The following is a 20,550-nucleotide window of genomic DNA, read 5'->3' as shown; positions in this document are numbered from 1 at the left end:
ATATATATATATTGTATTTTTAAATATTTTAATATAACTCATAGCTGACTAAGAACTGCACAAATCATCATAGCTTTAGCTCAATGTGAGCTTTTTTTTTATAATTTCTTATTCAACATTTGATTTAATTTATAAAAAATCAAGTTGATTGGATTGAGGTTTTAGCTGTTGCTTACTCTATGTCCAAGCTGCCTAGCGCTGTTCATGTTATACAACAACGCGTAAAACGTTGCTAGAGAAGAAGAAGAATTGCAAATAATAACAAATCCTTCTAGACTTACAGACTTTATAAACTGTGTAAACCATCTGACCAGCCTGATATAGCGAGTAAACATAGTATGAATTACGAGATTAGAAAAGTAAGACAATGCAAAACATTTGCGCGTATAAAATAAAGTAAAAGGAAAGGCATCACTTCAAGATTTCCATTTTCTTATAAGCAAATAATTCAGTTATCAAAAATTCTGTAGCTGCAGCATCGTAGGGAAAATAAAGATTAGAGACGAGGCAACTGCAACTGCGTATTAGTAAATCTCAGCTGCGTCTCGCCTTGACATCAGCAATCTGTATGAATCTAAAAAACAAAGTAAAGCAAGTGCTACTCACTATTTAGCGGAATCATTCAATTGATATTCGTTGCTGCGAGAGAAGCACTCCTGTACGCCGGCATCCAGCCAAAGCCGTTTCATGGCAGCCAGCAGCTCCTCTGAGAAGGGTTCGGTGTCGTGCATGCGTTGGCACACATCGAACACCATTTTCGCATCACTCTGCAAAAGGGCGAACAAGAGAACAGGAAAATAACATTTAGATTAGAGATAAACGTAACAATTGCCGCCACTCACCTCCCGTTCATTATTGCTATACTGAATACTAAGATTTGGCATGGCTCGCAATATTGCAACTAATGATTGTATTGTGTTGCTGTAGACAACCGGTCGATATTGTTTAAAGTCCTCCGCAGTGAACCCGCTCTCGTGAATGATTTTCATTTGTTTGACTATTGTGCTTTTGCCCGATTCACCGGCGCCTGCAAATAAAGAAGCAACAAAATAAATATAAGATAAGCTGCTCATGCTGCAAAGATATCGCAGTTGCTATAACAGTTCACAAGCTGCTGGCATGGAACAGTAAATACCCTTGGCTTAGAGTCAATAGACAAGCCAGTATGACGGCTCTTCTGCTAGTTTAATTAAAATAAATATGTATATATATATTTTTAATTTGTTTTAATAATAATATATAACACTTGGAGTGGAGCAAAAATAAATCGCGGAAGAGTCATTCGACATCATTTCATTTAATATATTTATTTATATTATATATATATATAGCTATCAAATGGTTTGTAGACAGTAATTCTAGTAAACAAAGCAGTTGCTTTACTGTTATTTATTGCTAAACAAAAAAAAAAAAAACAAACAAGCTTGAGCTGAATGTAAAACTATTTATAACAGCAATGTTAGACATTTTCATAGTTTAGTTATTTCATTAGAATTCTTAGATAAATATAATATAATAATAATCTGATATTTATGAAATATATTATAACAGAAATATATTTAATCAGCAATGTATTATGTAATTAAATAGCTGTGAGAACTGAACAGCGATATTCTCAAGTTTTTATAGCTCATAGCAAAGCAAGTATTAGCTTATTTTTTAAATTTTTAAATTTTCAAATTTTTTTAATTTTTTTCATCCAATTTTACTTAGCCGCTTCTGTTAAATAATATTTTCCGAATTTTCTTTAGCTATTTCTATTAAATTATAATTTCAACTAGAAGACTTCAAGACGAATGCAAAAAGGTTTTTGGACTCTTCCATGTTGCAATCCTAAAAAAAAGTCTTGCATTCTCACAGAAGAGAATAAAAACTGGTAAAACTCTTGTGAGATTAATTTTCAAATAGAAAATAAATAAAATTTTAAGCCAGCAAATTATAAAATTTTTGCGCAGACTAGATTCAATGTAGAAACTGAGCAGCTACAAAAAATTTTCAACTTTAGCGTAGAAGAAAACTTTAGAAAATTTTCAAAAAAAAATATTGAAATTCTATTTTATTCCATATTTATAAAATATTTTTGAAATTTTTTTCAAATTTTCATCAAAATTATCTGTTATTGAATAATATTTCTTTCTCTTAAAATATTCAAAATATTTAATTTTTTCACAAAGTCAAAAATTGAAAGAATTTTAAAATAAAATGCTTAAGTGTATGTAAATTAGATAAACTAGAATTATATTCATCTTTCAAACCATAAAATCTTTAGAACAATAAAACTCTACGCTTGAGAGCGCTTGGCACATTCAATTATACAGTTTATAGTTTCCTCAATATCTAGATAGACAACTAATGATCTTTACTCAACTCAGCTGTTACCTAAACTCCCCAACTTGAAATTAACAGTAACCAAGCTACCCCTTGTAATACGTACATAGGGTATAGTTTTTGCTATTGCAAATCGCCCCAAGCCAGTGTGTGTGGCAAAGATGTAAAGTGCAAAATACAGAAGGCGTCTGATTATGTGCAGTGACGCAAAACGCACTCGGGGCATTTTCACTGTGGGCGTAACAGAATGGCCAGGGGGGTTGGGGTTGGGGTGTAAATATTTATGCACAGATTACAAGTGCATAGTTCGTAGTGAGCTAAATGTGTGCGCTTTGTATTATACAAGTAGAGCTTAATGGCCTTTAGCACACACATCTTGATTATCATTATCATTATCATGATCATCATTACGATTGCCATCATTATGGTCATCTTATGCATCTTATGCTCTTGGCTCGGACTTGTCCGCCGGCTGTAGAACAGCTCTGAACATAACAAAGGCTTAATTGTTGGATTTGAGTTTTTGTTTTTGGTTTTGGTATTCTCTGGTCAACTTAGGTGGTCGACGTCCGAAATTGTTCTATTTGGAGCTCAGTTGTTGCCGTGCGCCTGGCTTCAGTTTCAGCCTTAACTAGCCCGCATCGCCTTTGTCTACTGCACTTTGCCGTCTAATTTTAGCTGCTTTCATTCCACACAATTTTCGCTTGCAATTTTCCCCCATTCTAATTTTCTTTCGTTCTTCATTTTTTCCTCTTGTTATGCCATTATTGAGTGCGCTTGTCTGTGTGTATATTTTAGTTTAGCATGCACTTGTTGATAATCTGAGCGTTTAAGTCAGCTGGAAAATTATTGCTAAAGCGCTTCACAAATTATCTTTGTTAACGATTTTCCTAGAATCTCATTTGCCAGCTAAAGATTTCCATAATTTATTGTTCGAATTTTCAACGAAATTCGTGGGCTGCGACTATTTCTGTTAGAATAATAATAATAATATAATACACATTTCTGGAAAGACTTTTAAGATTGGCTAAAATATTGTTTGCACATTAAACTTTTAGTTTTTATAGCAATTTTCAGGGCAAATATTAATAAATACGATTTATTGTAGATAATTTTAAGGTATCTATACATTTGGCGCTCGCTTTTAAGATGAATAGAACTAAGACAAAGCCGCTAAGTCTATTGGCTTTTAGAAAATATTATTGTATATATACATATAAATATATAAATAAAATACTTGTTGTTTAGAATATTAAATATCTCTATAAGACATAATTTCTATATAGATATCTATATATTTTACATGTCAAATTATCTCTTTATATCTATATATTTCAATATAAAGAAATCTCTAAATATCTATTTCACAATTTTTCTCCATTGTTCATAAAAATAGTAGTGCTGCACTACACAAACTAAACCAAGATATCTCTCTTTACAACTTATAGCACATGGTTCAATAAAATAACTAAAAACTTTTTATTTTATTCCTATTAAATATCAAGTAAAATCTAAAAAGTTCACTACACTAAAACCAAAAGAGTTTACCAAATGCAAATAACATTTGGGCACTTTTCTAGTCGCTGAACTAATTTATGACAATCAAAAGAGAATTTCCGTTTTAAAACAATCCAAATTGTTGCGTTCTATATATAGTGCCGTTAGAGTAAGGCAGGGTCTTTACACGCGTGTTTACATGCTGGACTCTGTCCATAAATTAAGAATGCGCCATGGAAATTTGTTTAGCTTCGAGCTCGAGGTTCATTTAAAGAAAACAGTTCAATGCTCTCAGAATGTAATTGTTAAGAAAATTTCTCGTTTATAAATATCTGTAGGTGTGTGTGCGTGAATGCATCCATTCAAGAACTATTAAAGACAACAATCAACCAGGGAGTTGAGGAACTAAATATACGAGAAATTCTTCGGCCTTAAGTGCAAAGTTTACCTCGCTCAACTAGTGGAAGGCGTTGTTTATGGCTGCCGGCACATGAAATTAATGAGATGTTTGTATTGGGCGAGTGCATAAAATTAAATGCCCACGTAAATTGCATAAATGGCAGAAGCAGGATAGAGGCAGAGCCAGAGAAAAAGCAAAAGAGAAAGAGCTGGAGAAAAAGAGATGAGGCTTAGTTTATTATTATGAATTTGTGCTCGATTTTGGAAAACTCGCATGCACTGAAATTTATTTTAAATAAACATTGTTTTTCAGTGTGACAAAAGCAAACATAACACACACACACACTCATATATATTTATCAAGAAATGCTGAGCAGCATTTTAACATTTTGTACAAACACGCAAAACTGTCAGAAATTAAATCTTTTGCCCAGGAGACGGACGCTGATATTTGCAAGAGGAAATTAAATGAAATACAAAAATATATACAGAAACATATGTATATGTAAACATCAGCAAAATTGCAGACCAAATATATAAAAAAAAGCAGAAGAGAAAATAAAAATGAAATAAAAATTGGAGAGGGAAATGGAAAATGAAAAACACACGCAGCAGCCAATGCGAAACGGCAACGACGCAGAGGACCAACTCTTCAAATTATGAACATTATTCATTTAGCTGCAAATGTAAAATCCTCGAAAGTTGCTAAGGAACAAGGTGAGCAATATGCAAAAGCTTAGACTAGACTAACAGATACCCTGTAAGAAGGCTTAGTTAAGTGATATAAATGGAAATTTATACAAGGAATTTTCTAACTAAATATATATACTTAATATTTATTTATTATTCATTATTCCTTATTCATTATTCATTATTCATTATTCATTATTCATTATACATTATTCATTATTCATTATTCATAGGCACGAGGAGGAGGCAGGAGGCAGGAGGCATGAGGCAGAGGCAGGAGGCAGGAGGCAGGAGGCAGGAGGCAGGAGGCAGGAGGCAGGAGGCAGGAGGCAGGAGGCAGGAGGCAGGAGGCAGGAGGCAGGAGGGCAGGAGGCAGGAGGTCAGGATGCAGGAGGCAGGAGGCAGGAGGCAGGAGGCAGGAGGCAGGAGGCAGGAGGCAGGAGGCAGGATGGCAGGAGGCAGGAGGCAGGAGGCAGGAGGGAGGCAGGAGGCAGGAGGCAGGAGGCATGAGGCAGGAGGCAGGAGGCAGGAGGCAGGAGGCAGGAGGCAGGAGGCAGGAGGCAGGAGGCAGGAGGCAGGAGGCAGGAGGCAGGAGGCAGGAGGCAGGAGGCAGGAGGCAGGATGCAGGAGGGCAGGAGGCAGGCAGGAGGCAGGAGGCAGGAGGCAGGAGGCAGGAGGCAGGAGGCATTATTCATTATTCATTATTCATGTATTCATTATTCATTATTCATTATTCATTATTCATTATTCATTCATTAGTCATTATTCATTATTCATTATTCATTCATTATTCATTATTCATTATTCATTATTCATTATTCATTATTCATTATTCATTATTCATTATTCATTATTCATTATTCATTATTCATTATTCATTATTCATTATTCATTATTCATTATTCATTATTCATTATTCATTATTCATTATTCATTATTCATTATTCATTCATTATTCATTATTCATTATTCATTCATTATTCATTATTCATTATTCATTATTCATTATTCATTATTCATTATTCATTATTCATTATTCATTATTCATTATTCATTATTCATTATTCATTATTCATTATTCATTATTCATTATTCATTATTCATTATTCATTATTCATTATCATTATTCATTATTCATTATTCATTATTCATTATTCATTATTCATTATTCATTATTCATTATTCATTATTCATTATTCATTATTCATTATTCATTATTCATTATTCATTATTCATTATTCATTATTCATTATTCATTATTCATTATTCATTATTCATTATTCATTATTCATTATTCATTATTCATTATTCATTATTCATTATTCATTATTCATTATTCATTATTCATTATTCATTATTCATTATTCATTATTCATTATTCATTATTCATTATTCTATTATATATTATGTATATTATTAGTATCATTATGACTATGAAATGAAAAAGTCTTAAAAAGATATTTTTAAAATATTTATTTATAGAAAAGCGGCAGCTTTATAGATGCTTTGAGAAGAGAAAATTTAATTAAAGTTGAAAATTGTAAGAAACAGACTTTAAAATTAATTTCAAAGGAATTTATTATATTTTCTCATTTTAATCAGCTTAAAGTGGGCTAGAGATATATTGAGTTCTTTGTAAATTATATATATATATAAATATATAAGCTGATGTAGAAGAATTCCAATTTCTAGTCTTAATTTGCTGTTGTTATTGAATTATGAAATTCCATTTCCATTTTCATTTTCATTTCTCCCTATCAACTGCGAAGGTGATTTAGCTAATAAGAGAATAACTTGTTAAGATATTCATCTAGAATAATACGAAATAGTTAAGGAGCTCAGGTGCAAAATCGATAAGGTACGGATGCAGTGGCTGCTAAGCCCTGCACAACTCATGCTTGAGTCATTACGTTTACAGTTAGTTGGACATAATATAATTGCAGTTTGCAATCAACTATTACCGGTGCAAGGCGGGCAAACACACCCACCTAGCGAGAGGGACTGAGTGTGTGAGAAAGAGAGATCTGTACGCCCACACCCGTTGAGGGTTGACCTTGAACTTTCGCCAAGCATCTGAGTAGAAGAATATATTATTGTTGATTATTAAATTTATAGCATTTACAGCAGCAGCCAAAAAATTTTGATGTGCTGCGTGTGTGTGATACAAAGCAGACAATCAAAAAAGAAAGAGAGGGAGATTTGTGTATAATAAAAGAAGAAGAATATGAGCTCGAGGCAGATTAGTCATATGTGTGGCAAGTGAGCAGCAGGCCAGAGGCAGGTCAACTAGATATGCCGCTAAGTATGCTATGGTAATTACGCGGCGGCAAGCTTAACGAGCGGCATATAAAACAGAGGCACAGAGTGGGAGAGAGTGGGGACAGGGACCGGCGTAACTCACCCAAGAGCAGCAGCTTTATCTCTTTGGCCGCCTGGATGCCATCCTCTTTGAGATTACGCTCGATCAGGCGACTTCTGGCGGCTGCGGCTCGCTCCTCGGCAGACTGTGCGCAGCCCATGGTGCGTATTGCCTCGACGCAAAACGTTTTGAAGGTCGTTTGATATCGGCCAAATCAATGGCCGAATACGCGGGGGATGCAGAAGTCTAACGGAAATTAACAAACAACAAACAAAGCGCCCCAACAGCAGCGTCAACAACTTAGCTGGCTTGGCCCCACCTTCAGCTCTGCTCAGCTAACAATATTTGCCTCAACTTTACAGTTTTTTTTGTTTACAAAATATTTGTTTAGGAATTTCTTTTGTTTTTCTTTCAGTTACACTTTACGTATTGCGCGTTACACTGCAAGAAATCGTATGGAGTCATGGATTTTGTTAAATGTATTTTTTAAATTGGTTTGCGTTCGCATTTGCACTTGTCAGCGTGTGACATAACCGTAACAACAATTGAATTTATGCGCATTTGTTGACAAACAGCGCGTTAGATGCCAGGATAAGAGCCGAGACACATTCGCCTGCCACGCGGATGCTGCACGAAATGAACTCGATGCCGATTCGAATGATTAACTTCGCGCCTCGTGCTTTTTTAGCCAACAACCCCGAGATAAGCGCAAAACCAGCTGGCCAAATTGAATGCTCACCAGAGAGTAAAAGAGAGCGAGAGAGGCGGAGGAAGAGATAGAGAGCAAAAGCTTTTTGTGCTTTTTGATTTCTAGCCAAATAAAAAAAAACCAAAAAATTGTAATAGAAAGTAATACAATTATAAGATTTTTTGGCTTGATTGGCAGGTTTGTTTGGCTAAAGGAGTTGGGCAGCTAGCAGGTGTTATATAGCTGCATATATACAGATATGTGCAACTAGAGCCTTGGCGAGCACACACGCACGACACGCATACGCAGAGTGTGACAAACAAAGCAAAAACAACAAAAAATCAATAAGACACGCTAGCAAAAAAGTAATTTTATAGTCAACGATATTGCATATCGGATAAGCACACACATATACACATGCACACACATATTTATATATATATAAAATCTATATATATATATATGGATAGACGATTATTGTACGTGGCCATAAATAATATTGATAGACAAATTAATAGCGAACCATATTATTTGCAAATGCCCATGGACATGACCAAGAGTTTTTCCCGCATAGCTAGCGCTGCGCTGGTCTTACAAGTGGCCATAAACACATTCACACACACAGAGAGCGAGAGCGAGAGAGATGCAGATAGTGAGAGGTGTTGGGGTGGTTGATTGGGCGGCCAGAGGGGTTGCTTAGTCTGACGCAAAGCAAACAGCAAGTGCGATAGCGAGTGCGAGTGCGAAGTACTTTTTTCTTTTGTTGTTGCTACAGTTTTTCTTTTGGGAAAAGCACGAAATATTCAATTTTCTTTGGTTTTGCTTTTTTTTATATATATACATTTTTTTGTTCTGCTTTTGTTTATTGTTATTGCACGCTTCCAGCAGCGCAAAGACGGACGAAGAAAAAATGATTCATATGAAAGAAAATTTCGGGGCGAAGCAGCTAAAAATGTTCATTTTCATTTTCATTTTCATTTTCATATATAATTAACGCAGCAATTATCGAGCACTTGTCGCGCCTGTATCTAGCGGGCGCGCAAAATTCAATTGTTGTAAAATTAGCAATTTTATTTATATATTATTACAAATCTTTTCACATTTATTTTATTTATATTTTTATAAAACTTTTATATTTTTCTTTGCGGTGTGAAAAATCGCGTGCTTTTTATATATTATTTTTTTTTTTTTTTTGGTTTTGGTTGAACGATTCACTTTGCTCTTTAACTAACCAACTGACTGAGTTGGCTGGAGCTGTCGCTGGACTCGCTGGACTAAACGAACAACTGGCAAACGGAGCCGCCCTAAATGCGCCTGCACGTACTCACTCTCTCTTTCTCTCTCCCGCTTACATACGCACACGCGTACTCACGTTTACAGCTGAAGTGAAAGCTTTTACGAAATACACATACACATTAGTGAATGGACTGGCAGAGCTTTACGTTGCGCGCGTGGGAGAGCAGGAGAGCGCGCAAGCCCATAATAGACGCGCGCATGGCAAGGAGCTTGTGAGAGAGAGTGACTGGCAGGCTGGAATGTTAGCAAAGCAAAAAAGAGCGTTGGTGAGAGAGGGAGAGGCAAAGTAAATAGGCAAGTGAGCGCGCGCTGCAATTGGCTTGGTGCTGGGCAGCGAGTAGCCAAGCAGCGAGTGTGACAAGGCAAGGACAACAACAGCAACGAGTGGAGTACACACACACGCATGCAAACTCATAGGCAAGTCAAGCATTTTAAAGTCACTTTTAGGCAGCTTAGCTTTTAAACGGCTAACTATTAGGCGCCTTAGCTAGAATGCGGCTTGAAAGCAACGAGTGCTGACCTTTTCCATCAAATGACGAGCTCTGACAGCCGACAGGATGAGTATATTTTCATTCTCATTTTTTTCCTATGACCGGAAAACTATAGCAGCAAAACAACAAACACATCGAGTGCCGCCGGCGGCAGATTAGATAAAAAATGGAGGAAAATGGAGCCCAATTGATGGCTACCCAATTGTGTTCAGTCATTGTCATCGTCGGTTTGATTGAATGTTCGGCTGGCAGCGTTAATTGACCAAAAAGCTTTTTGCCCAGCTCTCCAGCCATATCGTTTTACAAACGCGCATTGCCTCCAAGCAAATCAATGCCCAGGTAGCGTTCAGACGAGCGCACTCAATAGTCAACTACACGCCACATAAGTCAATTAATCTTATTGCATGGCTCATAAAGGGGCAAAACAGCAAAGGCTCGTCGAACAATTATGGCCAGCAATCGATTGCCATGCAAAAAGCCTGCCTGGCCCCTAGTTTAGCTAATTATGGGTGACACGAGCATTCACAATAGCCGGGCAAATAGCTTTTTATTGGCTATTAATTAAGGGTTATTCCATATGGAAATTGTTCAAGGCTTGAAGTTAACTCCATTAAATGGAGACATGGATTTTTTATTAAATGATTTCTCATTGGGAAATTGTGAATTGAAATTGTCAGGTCTAGAATGAAGAAAAGGTGTTTGGAGTGAAATGTTATACTGTTTTCTAAAATGTGTTATATTTATGTTATACTAATTTCTCTTTAAGTTATACTGCTGCTATTAAATTGATTTCTTTTATATGTTATACTTGTCTTATATTGATTCTGTTGTACAGATTTCTGTTATATGTTGTACTGTTTCTATTATACTGATTTCTATCATATGTTAAGCTTGTGTTATATTGATTATATTATATTTTTATATTACACTTTCAATATGTTATATATTTGTTATACTGATTCTATTAATTTTAATTTATAGATATTTATAGTCTTTAAATATATTTATGTTAAGGCTCGACTGCATCTGGATGGTAAGACAAAAAAACATAACTCTGCTTTGGCTTAGCGTTCATCCAAATTTGTTGCTTCGAGCCTTAATTTATAAACCATTGAAAAAGACTCTGTTTCTATTACATTTTAAACTTTCAAAACTTTGATTGATTTCACAGCAATTTGCATTTCAGTGAATTGATTTTAAAATATATTTTCTCAAAAGAAAAAATCAGTAGATTACTTGTTGGGCATACGTTGCTTGTGCTGAAAAGTAAAACTATTTCGAATTAGAGACCACGACTGCAGCTCGATTCAATATGCTTATCTTAATAAGGAAAATATTAAGTTCTCGAACTCAGCAGTCAAAGCATTTTAAAACACCAATCTCTACTCGGAATTGGGCTATTATTGATACTACAGCTGAGTTATGAAGAGGTGAATATTATTAAAAAAATATATATATATAGAAAATATATAATGTAATAGATTATTATGAAGTTCAGATAAGTCACAACAACGGCTCCTCCCTTCGCTTAACTCTAAATCCAATTAAAGCTCTAATTATATATATCTGATTATCTACATTTGATTGGCGCATTATCCTTTGCTAATATACCTAACACGATAATTGAATATTTGATACTATTGAACGCAATTGCAGTCAACCTTCGAGCTTCGAGCTTCTATTTCTGTTTTAATTAGAGTTTTCCGAGTGCAGCTTGTCGAGATTTCCAAGAAGTCGAACTACACCGCAATACCTCGACCCACTCTGCCCCATCGGAGCAGTTAAATGCGGCGATAATTGGCGTCGATGTCAGAGACCGAAAGGTAATTGCATTCCACGGCAAAGCGAACAAATGGCGTGTTAAAGCAAGAGACGTTGTCCAAATGGCTGCCCTGCTTTAACAGGGCAACTGCCAAGAGGGTGAGGGCTTGGTGGGGCTGGTGGGGTTGGCTACGCAAAACAACAAATTCAATTGAATCATCATTTGCAAGCGGACAGTGGCAAAAATGAAAACAATAAACGAGTAGCAAATGAAATTATTGTATGAATTGGGTTAGGCCAGCGGCGTCACGAAAGGGGCTAAAAGCGGGGCCAGGGGAATCAGGGCGCGACAACAACCGCAGCCAATGACAACGGCAAACAGCAAATTGACTGCTTCATTTTTGTTGCTTTTTTTTATTATCACGCGAACTCTTTTAAATGACAAAACTAGAAAAGGAGCAGAGACTGTGTCCCTCTCTCGCTTACGCTCCCACTCGAAGTTATCTAAAGGGGCCTGGGAGGGGCGCAGCTCCATTGGCTTTTGGCACTCTTGCGCGACATTTGACTCGAGTCAATTAAATTCGATTTGTATTGTATTTGGCATGCTTTCCATAGTTTATTTAATGAATCTTGTTTATTTGCATGAGGCAGACTCAGGGGCGGCTCTCGTGTCTGTTGCACGCATTGGTTTACTTTAGCCAAGTGCATGCAACAAGAATCGCTTGAGCTTTTCCAATTTCAACAAATATTTTCGCTGGAAAATCAATTTTCCACTCTCGTCGAATAAAGCAATTACTTTCGTACCAACATTTCTGAGTATCGTGAATCAATTTTTCATATTTCTTTGCTTACAATTTATTTGATATTTGTTTGGATGATTGCATCTTGCAGCAGTGGCAAAAAGAGTTGGCAATGGAAAATGATTTTCATAGAAAAGAAATTTCAAGTCGATTTGAGCTGGAGTAGAGCAAAACTTAAACGAAAATGTGTGTCAGAATTAGATGTATTTAGTTGAATATTAAGAAATTTTTTAGATAAATATAATTTTCATTAGTTTAATATATAATATATATAAAATATTATTTTTATATTTTTTTAAGTGCATTTTTCAAATGAAAAATGTTAAATCATGAATATAATATATATTTATGTGTTTATATAAATATATTAATAAATCTTTTATATTATATTTTATTTATTGTATATTTGAATATTATAGAAAATTGTCTAAAAATCAAAAAACTCTCGAAACTCTCTCCCTTCAAAGTAATTCTTATCAGCTACATTTCTGTGAACGTTTCCCAGCCCAAAAGTAGTTCAAAATATAATTTTTGTACCTTCACTCTATGAACTCATATTGATTATATCTTCTATATCGTGCAGCTCTATAACAACTACTTAGTGCATCTCTAGCAACTCCCATTCAAAGCTCTCTGGAGTATGTCATTTGCTATTTTCCCGTGCCAAAACTTTCCAGTCGATATCATCCAAGTGCGATCTCGGCATTTCCCTACATTTCCTATTTATTAGCGAACAACTTCTCGGGCAACAACAGATTGTGTGTGCTCTAGGCCATTTCGTACCTTAAGGCCACATATCACTTAGGGCATACAACACAAGCGGCAAATGCTTCCTCAATAGGCACTTTTGGCTGGCAAAATTATGTTAAAGTGTTTAAGCATCCGTTACGAGAGGGCGGAGGGGCAGTTGCAGGTGTAGCAGGCAAAAGGACCAGTCGGCACTTGTGTATCGATGTTTTGTCCACAGACCGAAACCACACCCATGACAAAGCAGTTCAGGGCAGGGCAGAGCTCATGTACTTTCAGCTGGCAACAGTTGCAGTCGAGTTGTTGTTGTTGTTGCCGTGTTGTCGCCTGTTGTCGTTCATTGTTTGTTGTTCGGCTTCCTGCCGCCATTGAAGGCTTCCGGCCTGCCCTACGCCTGTGGCCGCCCAAAAGTGCAGCAAACAACAGGCAACACGAACTATATTGGCCCAGTTGCAATTGCCAGTTACCTGTAGTTATTTGCACTCGACAAGGAGCGAGAGAGAAGGAGTTAGAGGGGCACTAGACTTAAAGAGCTGTAGTTGGCTTATTAGTTGTGTCGACTGAAGACAGCTCGAGCTGAGTTGGCTTAATTGAGAATTTGAAGGTTTTTTTTGTGAGTTGTCAGTTGGGCTGAACAGTTGTTAGGCTAAAACACAAATATTGCTACGAGTATTAAATCTAAATGATTTCTAGCTGATTCTAGCCTTCGAAAGATATGTTTATAAGTTTTACAGCTATTAGTTTCTAGGGCAGCAACTTTAGTTAGTTTGCAGAGAATGCACCGTGTCGCAAATCTATGAAGACGATGGCAAAACTGCTTGGATTGCACCTCGAATTGCTTTCGTATAGCTTATCGAGGCTAAAAGCAAATCGAATGTTATCGAAGACAGCTATATTGAATACATAAAAACAAAATTTCTATATCTTTACAGCCAAACTATGAAGAGAAAATTTTGTTATAATAAAAAAAGATAGTTATCATACGGCCTCTGCTAGTTGTGTTCTAGGAGGGTTAGAACTCAGAGACTCTTCAAATTGCATATCAAGTGACTTGCTCTGATCTCTGATGAGCTATATATAGCAATATAAGCTGCCCAATCTATATAGCCACAGACATTTGTCTCTTACCTCAATCCGCTATCCTTTTGCATCAGTCATTGCATTTGGTTAAAGTTAAGATTAGTAAACGAAACTCGTAGAAGCCTTAGTTTATATCTTCTATGTATCATCGCCATCGACCACTAAGCTCTGCTCGCATAGAAAGTCATAAAAAGTAAGCAACGGCTCAAGTCTCAGTCATAAAATTCATAGCCAATTCTTGGCCAAGTCATTTTGATGTAATAATAATAAAAGCAATAATAAAATGAACAAAATACTAGAGATTGCAACAGCTTTATCAAATCTATAGTAATGAGAACTAAGCTAATTGAAGATATAGAAAGAGTTATACTTGTATCATATTATATGAAAGGCAATTTATATACAGGAAAGTTGCTCAAGATCTATCAAATTGAAGCAAATCTCTAACAGAAATTGAGGTCTAAAGGGCAGTTAAACGTTGAATGACTCAGATCCTTTTTAAGATATGAAAAAAATTCTTTTAGCAATTTTTGTTAAACTATATAAAGGCAACTTCTATATAGTAAATTAGTAATCTACCTATTAAATTGAAACTCTTATTACCTTCAGCAACTGACTAAAATAGATTCAGATCTAAAAGGATTTTTTCATTCTTCAATAACTCAGATCCTTTTCAAGATATAGAAAGACTTCTTTTAGCAACTTTTGCCACACTATATGTAAATCAACTTATATATAGAAAAGCTGTTTAAGATCATTCCAACTGCATCTCTTATTACCCTTAGCAACTGCCTTAAACAGATTGAAGTCTAAAAGGCATTTTGCATTCTGCAATAAGTGAAATTTTCAAGTGCTAAAACTTTATAAAATTAGTTTGTCTTGAGCTTCGATTAAATCCAATTAGCCAGCACCTACGCCACTTTATTGTTCTATATAGCCCACATATATCTACCGCAGGCGCAACTTCGTCCCTTTGTGTGGGACCTGGCGCGTGGCAAGCAGGTAAACGGGATTAACGCGCGACACCAATGTCAATGTCAATGCGTTGCGAAACAGCTTAAGTGCTTAACTGTTAGCCGAGTAAGTTGTCCGTTTAGAAGAACCCGTTGTCATGCAGCCACCGCACCACAGCACCACACACTTGAACCTTTCCCTAGTTCGGTGGGATGGCGCGTGGCTTGCGGTTTCATGTCAATCACCAGGTTAAGGTACACGTGCAGACGCTTGAATGTCAAGTGACGCCTTGGCGGATGCAGGCGCGACACTAGATACACTGAGAAAAATGCACAAGAGCATATAGCAGGAAAATGCAGTTAAAGTGCAGGCAAAGATGAGTTTTGAATGGAAAAGTCTGTGGCATAAAAATTCGAATTAGAAATTTAATAAAATCGTAGTAGTGTTTCGCTCAGTGTAGCTGTTATTTAAAGGCACATACTTGAGCCTGGCTGCTGTCTGTTGCACACACACACACACACAGACACTCGGCTGTAGTTGCAACTGTTGCACCGTGGTCGAAGTGCACTTAGAAATGCATTGCGCTAAGTTCCCGTCGATTTGTCAGCTGTCATTAGGCAAAGCGTTGACTGCAATGCATAATGCATGAGCACCAGAATCTGGCCAGAAAACATGAAGAAGAACAAACAACAGCAACAACAAGCAGTTGAGGGAATGAGCTTGGAGCTGAGAGTGAGCAACGAAAACGAAACCGAATCCAAAACCGAGAGCCAATGGACAATGGGATGACATGCAAGCATCGCATTTGACCCAATTGTTGTTTCTTTTCTTTTCAGTTTCATATTTATTTTTTCGGTCGCTTTTGTTGCGTGGCCAAGGCAACAACAGCAACAGCAACAACACACGCTAAGAATAAATTATCATGCCACTGGATGATGATGCATCAGCCTTGAGTTACGTTTAACTTTTCCTGCTTTTTGGCTTAGTTTCTAGCCATTGACAGCGTCGTTATTTATTGGCCAAGAATAAAGCCGTCAATTGACAGCAAAAACCCAACAAAAAAAGTATTTTAAGTACTTAATTGGAATAAATTGGGGGAATTTTTAAACATGATTTCAAACGGCATTTCCTCAAAGAATTTCATAAAAATTAAAGCATTTTTAAAATTTATTATTATTTAATTTTTTTTAATATAATTAATTTAATATTGCTAAAATAAATAAATACTAAATATATTTTTAAAATATTATATTTTACGAACATATTAAGCCAAAAACAATTTCAATAAAATACTGTGTATAAATACTTCATAATAATCTATTATAAATAAATAAAAAAGAATAATATATATACTATAAATAATATATAATAAAAAAATTTTTTTAAATAAAATTTTTAAGTTTAAGCAGCACAAATAAATTACTTCAAAATGTATAAATAAATGAAGAAAAATAAAAATAAAACTTTGCTTTACACTTATTAAATGTATAGAAAATATATATAACTTTATATATATATAACTATATAACTTTAATCAAATTAATTTCTTTTTATATTTCTTTACTAGAAAAAGGTAAAGCAATAAAATTAACATTTATCAAAAAGTGCATTTTCCCATTAATACTCATTTAATAGCAAAACATATGCTATCTCTCAGTCACAAAACCTGCAACACACACACCACTGTGCCTGGGCCTGAAAGTAATTGAGCCTGCACTAGTGAGTGTGTGAGAGAGAGAGGGGAGTAAAAGAACAAGAAGAACTTTAAACAACTCAAGTGCACTTTGCAACTCGCAACTGATAAAGAAATTCCATTTATGTAGGTATCAAAAAAAAAAGGAAAGAAGAAGCTGAAGATGATATTGTTTGCTTTTTCTTTTCTTTTTTTTTTTTTGTGTTTTTTCTTTTTGGGAGGGAAACGACGCACAGCGACTTCCTGGGCGAAAGTTGCGAGTGGAAATATGATTGCATTATTTTGTTGTTATTGTTATAAATTGTTGTAAATTGCACTTACCGAGTAGCAAAAGTTTAATGTCCTTTGCCGCTTGAATGCCATCCTCTTTCAGATTCTTCTCGATTTGTTTGGAACGTTGTATGGCAGCGCGCTCCTCAGCCGATGTAGTGCAGCCCATTTTTTTAGACTTTGTTGCGTTTAACTTATATTATTTTTTTATTTTTTTTTTTTTTTTGTGGCTTTGGCAGCACTTGTCAGTTAAGTTAAGGGTATTTCTTCTTATAGGGTGGACAGCGAGTGCGCAGCTCTTTTATTTAATTTTTTATATGATTTTACTTTTGTCTTATTTACAAAATGCTTAAAATTACAAATATACACACTGGAACAGAGGTATTATTTATTTTTTATATATTTTAATTCGTTAAGGGAAATGGTGCGCAGCATCCAATTGGATTTTTTCTGCATAAACAATAACAACTGACCGTTCAGTCGTTCAGCCACGGGAAGTGACAGCAGCAACAACAACAGCAACTCAATGAGTCACACACACACATACACAGGCACAGCCACGCACCGGCATTGAGATAACTACTCGACAAGTGCGCCTAATTTTATGGCCGCCACTGTCTGTCTGTCCAATAGGGCGCGTGCAGCTATAATTGAACTGCGCTTTTGTTGTTGTACTATACTGTTATCAGCGACAACAACAACAACAACAACAACAGCAATGAGAGCAAGCAGCACCAGCAGCAGCAGGCAGTGCTCTAGCCAATTTACATATGGCTTGAATGGAAAATATGTAATATACTAAATATATATATGTATTATGTATGTTCATCAATTCCATTTATCTAATCAGAAAATGCTATCGAAAACGACTAAAAAAGTACGAGTTGCTGAGCGAAAAAAATTTCCGCCTTTTGGCAATTTATCATGTAGTCTGTTTTTTGTTTTTGGGAAATATTGTGCATGGTGTGGCCAAGTCCTGCTTTTTTCTGTATATGTATATATGCCTGTGTATGTGTGTGTGTGTGTTTGCAAGACGTGGGCGTAGGCGCAAAAATGTGTTAAACGGGTCGCCATAGCCGGCTAAGACGACGCGTGGTCACACTGGAGACGATCAGCCCGTCGCCGTGCCTCCTTAGCCCATTGATGCTGCGTTTTGTTGCGACTCCATGGGAAACGTTTAGTTTTTTATGCGGCTTTTGCGTGGGTGCGTCGCGTTTTGGTTTTTATAGTTGGGTGGTTGCTTGGGTGGTGTTTTAGGCGCTTGTATAAATTTCCATTTAGTAGTTTCGTTCCTCGCTGCTCATACGCTCGCGCTCTCACGCATACGCACACGCACACGCACTCTTCGCACACACACATACACACACTTGCACACGCATACGCATACACATTCTCCCACCCACCGCCAGGGCGGGCAGAGTGAGCGCAATTTTCTTCGTTTCGTTTTTTTTTCGGCTTTACATTTTACCACCGCCTAGTTTCCAGCGCCAGCGTATACACACAACACTTGCACACACGAACTGAGCAGAGCTGAGCAGAGCAGCGCAGCACGGAGGCCACCCTCTTGTCCGCCCGTTTGCTTGTTGGCTTTTCAGTTTCTTATTTATTTAATTATATTGCATTTGGATGTTTGAAAACACTTCATATTTCACAATTACCCGTTGCACAATGTTCAGCACTTGCACTTTGTTTTAAATTTGCATTAATTCTAATTTAATTGGAATATTTCGGGTGTGCAAAAACTTGTAACACACTTTTGCTGCCTCTCGCTGTCTCTTTCAAACTGATTCTGGCATTGCCAGACCACTAGCTCCATGCACTTTGTTTACATTTCGCGGGGTGTATGTGGCAACACTCTGTTATTGAACAGACTGTTAAGTTTTTCATTAATGTTACAGTTGCAATTCAAATGTGAGTAACAGTAAGCGGTTTATACATGTTCTGCGAAAACTAAAAGTTGTTAATAAAATAATAAATAAAATTATTAAAATGATATTATTGACATAGATTAGCGTTTATTAGTTCTTTTTGTAGAAGTTCCAGGATAATTTCATAATGACTATTAGTAACCGTTTGGGTCAGCAGCCAATGCGCTGTTAACATAAGAGTTGCATGCATTTCTCCAGCCCTGCTTTCCAACAGCTGATCGCAATTGCGTGCTTTGTGGATTTTAGAAAAACAAAATGTTACGTCAAGTTTTGGTAAGTTTTAAGCTTATTTAATGAACAAAATTTATAGCTATTTCCTTATTTAGAGCTCAAGTTCTGTGCGACGCTTGTTGTTGTCGCCCACACGCTGTGTGAGCAGCAAACAAAATGCGCCCGATAAGTCCGAGTACTCAACGCCACCGGAAATAATTGACTACGAAGATTCGGCCGAATTGCCAGTGCCGGAGTATCCAATAAGAACGGATGAGCCACTTGAGACACGCAAGCAGAGGTGCGTAAAATTGCATATAGTTATGGCTAAGTAAATTAATCAGCATGCATCTGCATTCGCCAGACTCTTGTATCAGTCGCGCAAACGCGGAATGTTGGAGAACGATTTACTCCTGAGCACCTTTGTGGCCAAATACCTGAAGGACTTTGATGCCGATGAAACAGCTCAATATGATCAGCTCATCAATGGCGTGAGCAACGATTGGGATATCTATTATTGGGCGACCAACACGAAGCCAACGCCGCCGGAGTACGACACGGACATCATGAAGTTGTTGAAGCAACATGTCAAAAATACGGAGCGTGTGCAGCGTCTAAGGCAGCCGGACTTATAAATTACTGTTATATAATAATATATATATAGGCAAAGATTTACATAAACTAATAAGCTGTGCTGCATGTTATCAATGTTCTTACATCAAAAATTAAGAGAATTCAATTTCTTTTTTTTTTCTATAATTTTCTTGTAATACATATATGATAATATATATATACGATGTCTGAATGTATATACTTATCGATTAAGTTCTGTGTAGTTGCGAATTATTACAGTTAAAACTTGCACTTTTGAAAAATTCATCGAAATTTTGTTATTTTTTGCTTCTTGCTTTGCGCCCCAAATATTTGTATATATAAATCGGGTTTATTCGATCTGTTAAATCGTTCACAGATTAATTTAATGAATTCTATTTTATTTGAATTGTTCACAATTGTTTAGCTTTATATATATATCGGTAATTAGCAGTTGATTCAAGCGATTAAATTCTTTAAACTCTAGTTTTAAATTTAAATGAACGAACGGTTTTATTATTTGCTTTAAATAGTTTTAAAAGAGCGCTGCTTTAAATAAAATAATCAAGAAGAAATTATTTTGGTGTTAAGCAATACAAACACAAAAAACATCTTTTGCCAGTTAATTTTCAGTTAGGGAGCTTCAATAATAGATTTTAATTATACATAAGAATAATAATAATAATATTACACATAATTTTGTTTTTTTTTACGTTTTTTTTTTTTGCTTACATCCGAAAGGCTAATTTATATAAAAAATATGTTGTA

At 36.0% G+C, this 20,550-nt stretch overlaps 2 protein-coding genes across 3 annotated transcripts in view; one reads left to right on the top strand and one right to left on the bottom strand.

The window, feature by feature from the left end:
* Positions 1–18,853, bottom strand: part of LOC111599047 (G protein alpha o subunit) — a 38,643-nt gene extending 19,790 nt beyond the window's left edge. Inside the window, exons 1-4 of one of the 2 annotated variants that reach the window (XM_023314567.2) lie at positions 18,712–18,853; positions 17,105–17,423; positions 843–1,027; positions 607–767 (exon numbers count right to left, since the gene is read on the bottom strand). In XM_023314567.2, coding sequence (XP_023170335.1) covers positions 607–767; positions 843–1,027; positions 17,105–17,222 — 464 coding nt within the window. In that variant the 5' untranslated portion in view covers positions 17,223–17,423; positions 18,712–18,853. Of the gene's footprint in view, positions 1–606; positions 768–842; positions 1,028–7,315; positions 7,697–17,104; positions 17,424–18,711 lie in introns of those variants that run through there. The other variant, XM_023314575.2, reaches the window with a different exon arrangement.
* A 319-nt stretch (positions 18,854–19,172) lies between these two features.
* Positions 19,173–19,885, top strand: LOC111599263 (succinate dehydrogenase assembly factor 2-A, mitochondrial). The gene is made up of 3 exons (XM_023314865.2): positions 19,173–19,254; positions 19,308–19,492; positions 19,556–19,885. Exons 1-3 carry the CDS (start codon positions 19,237–19,239, stop codon positions 19,824–19,826), a joined length of 474 nt encoding a protein of 157 aa, XP_023170633.1. The 5' UTR covers positions 19,173–19,236; the 3' UTR covers positions 19,827–19,885.
* The last annotated feature ends 665 nt before the right edge of the window (positions 19,886–20,550 follow it).

This window comes from Drosophila hydei, unplaced genomic scaffold, assembly GCF_003285905.1.
Source record: "Drosophila hydei strain 15085-1641.00,03,60 unplaced genomic scaffold, DhydRS2 tig00008122-arrow-pilon, whole genome shotgun sequence".
Lineage (NCBI taxonomy): Eukaryota > Metazoa > Arthropoda > Insecta > Diptera > Drosophilidae > Drosophila > Drosophila hydei.
Note: the sequence above shows the minus strand (reverse complement) of the source record. Positions and strands in the feature narration are given on the sequence as shown.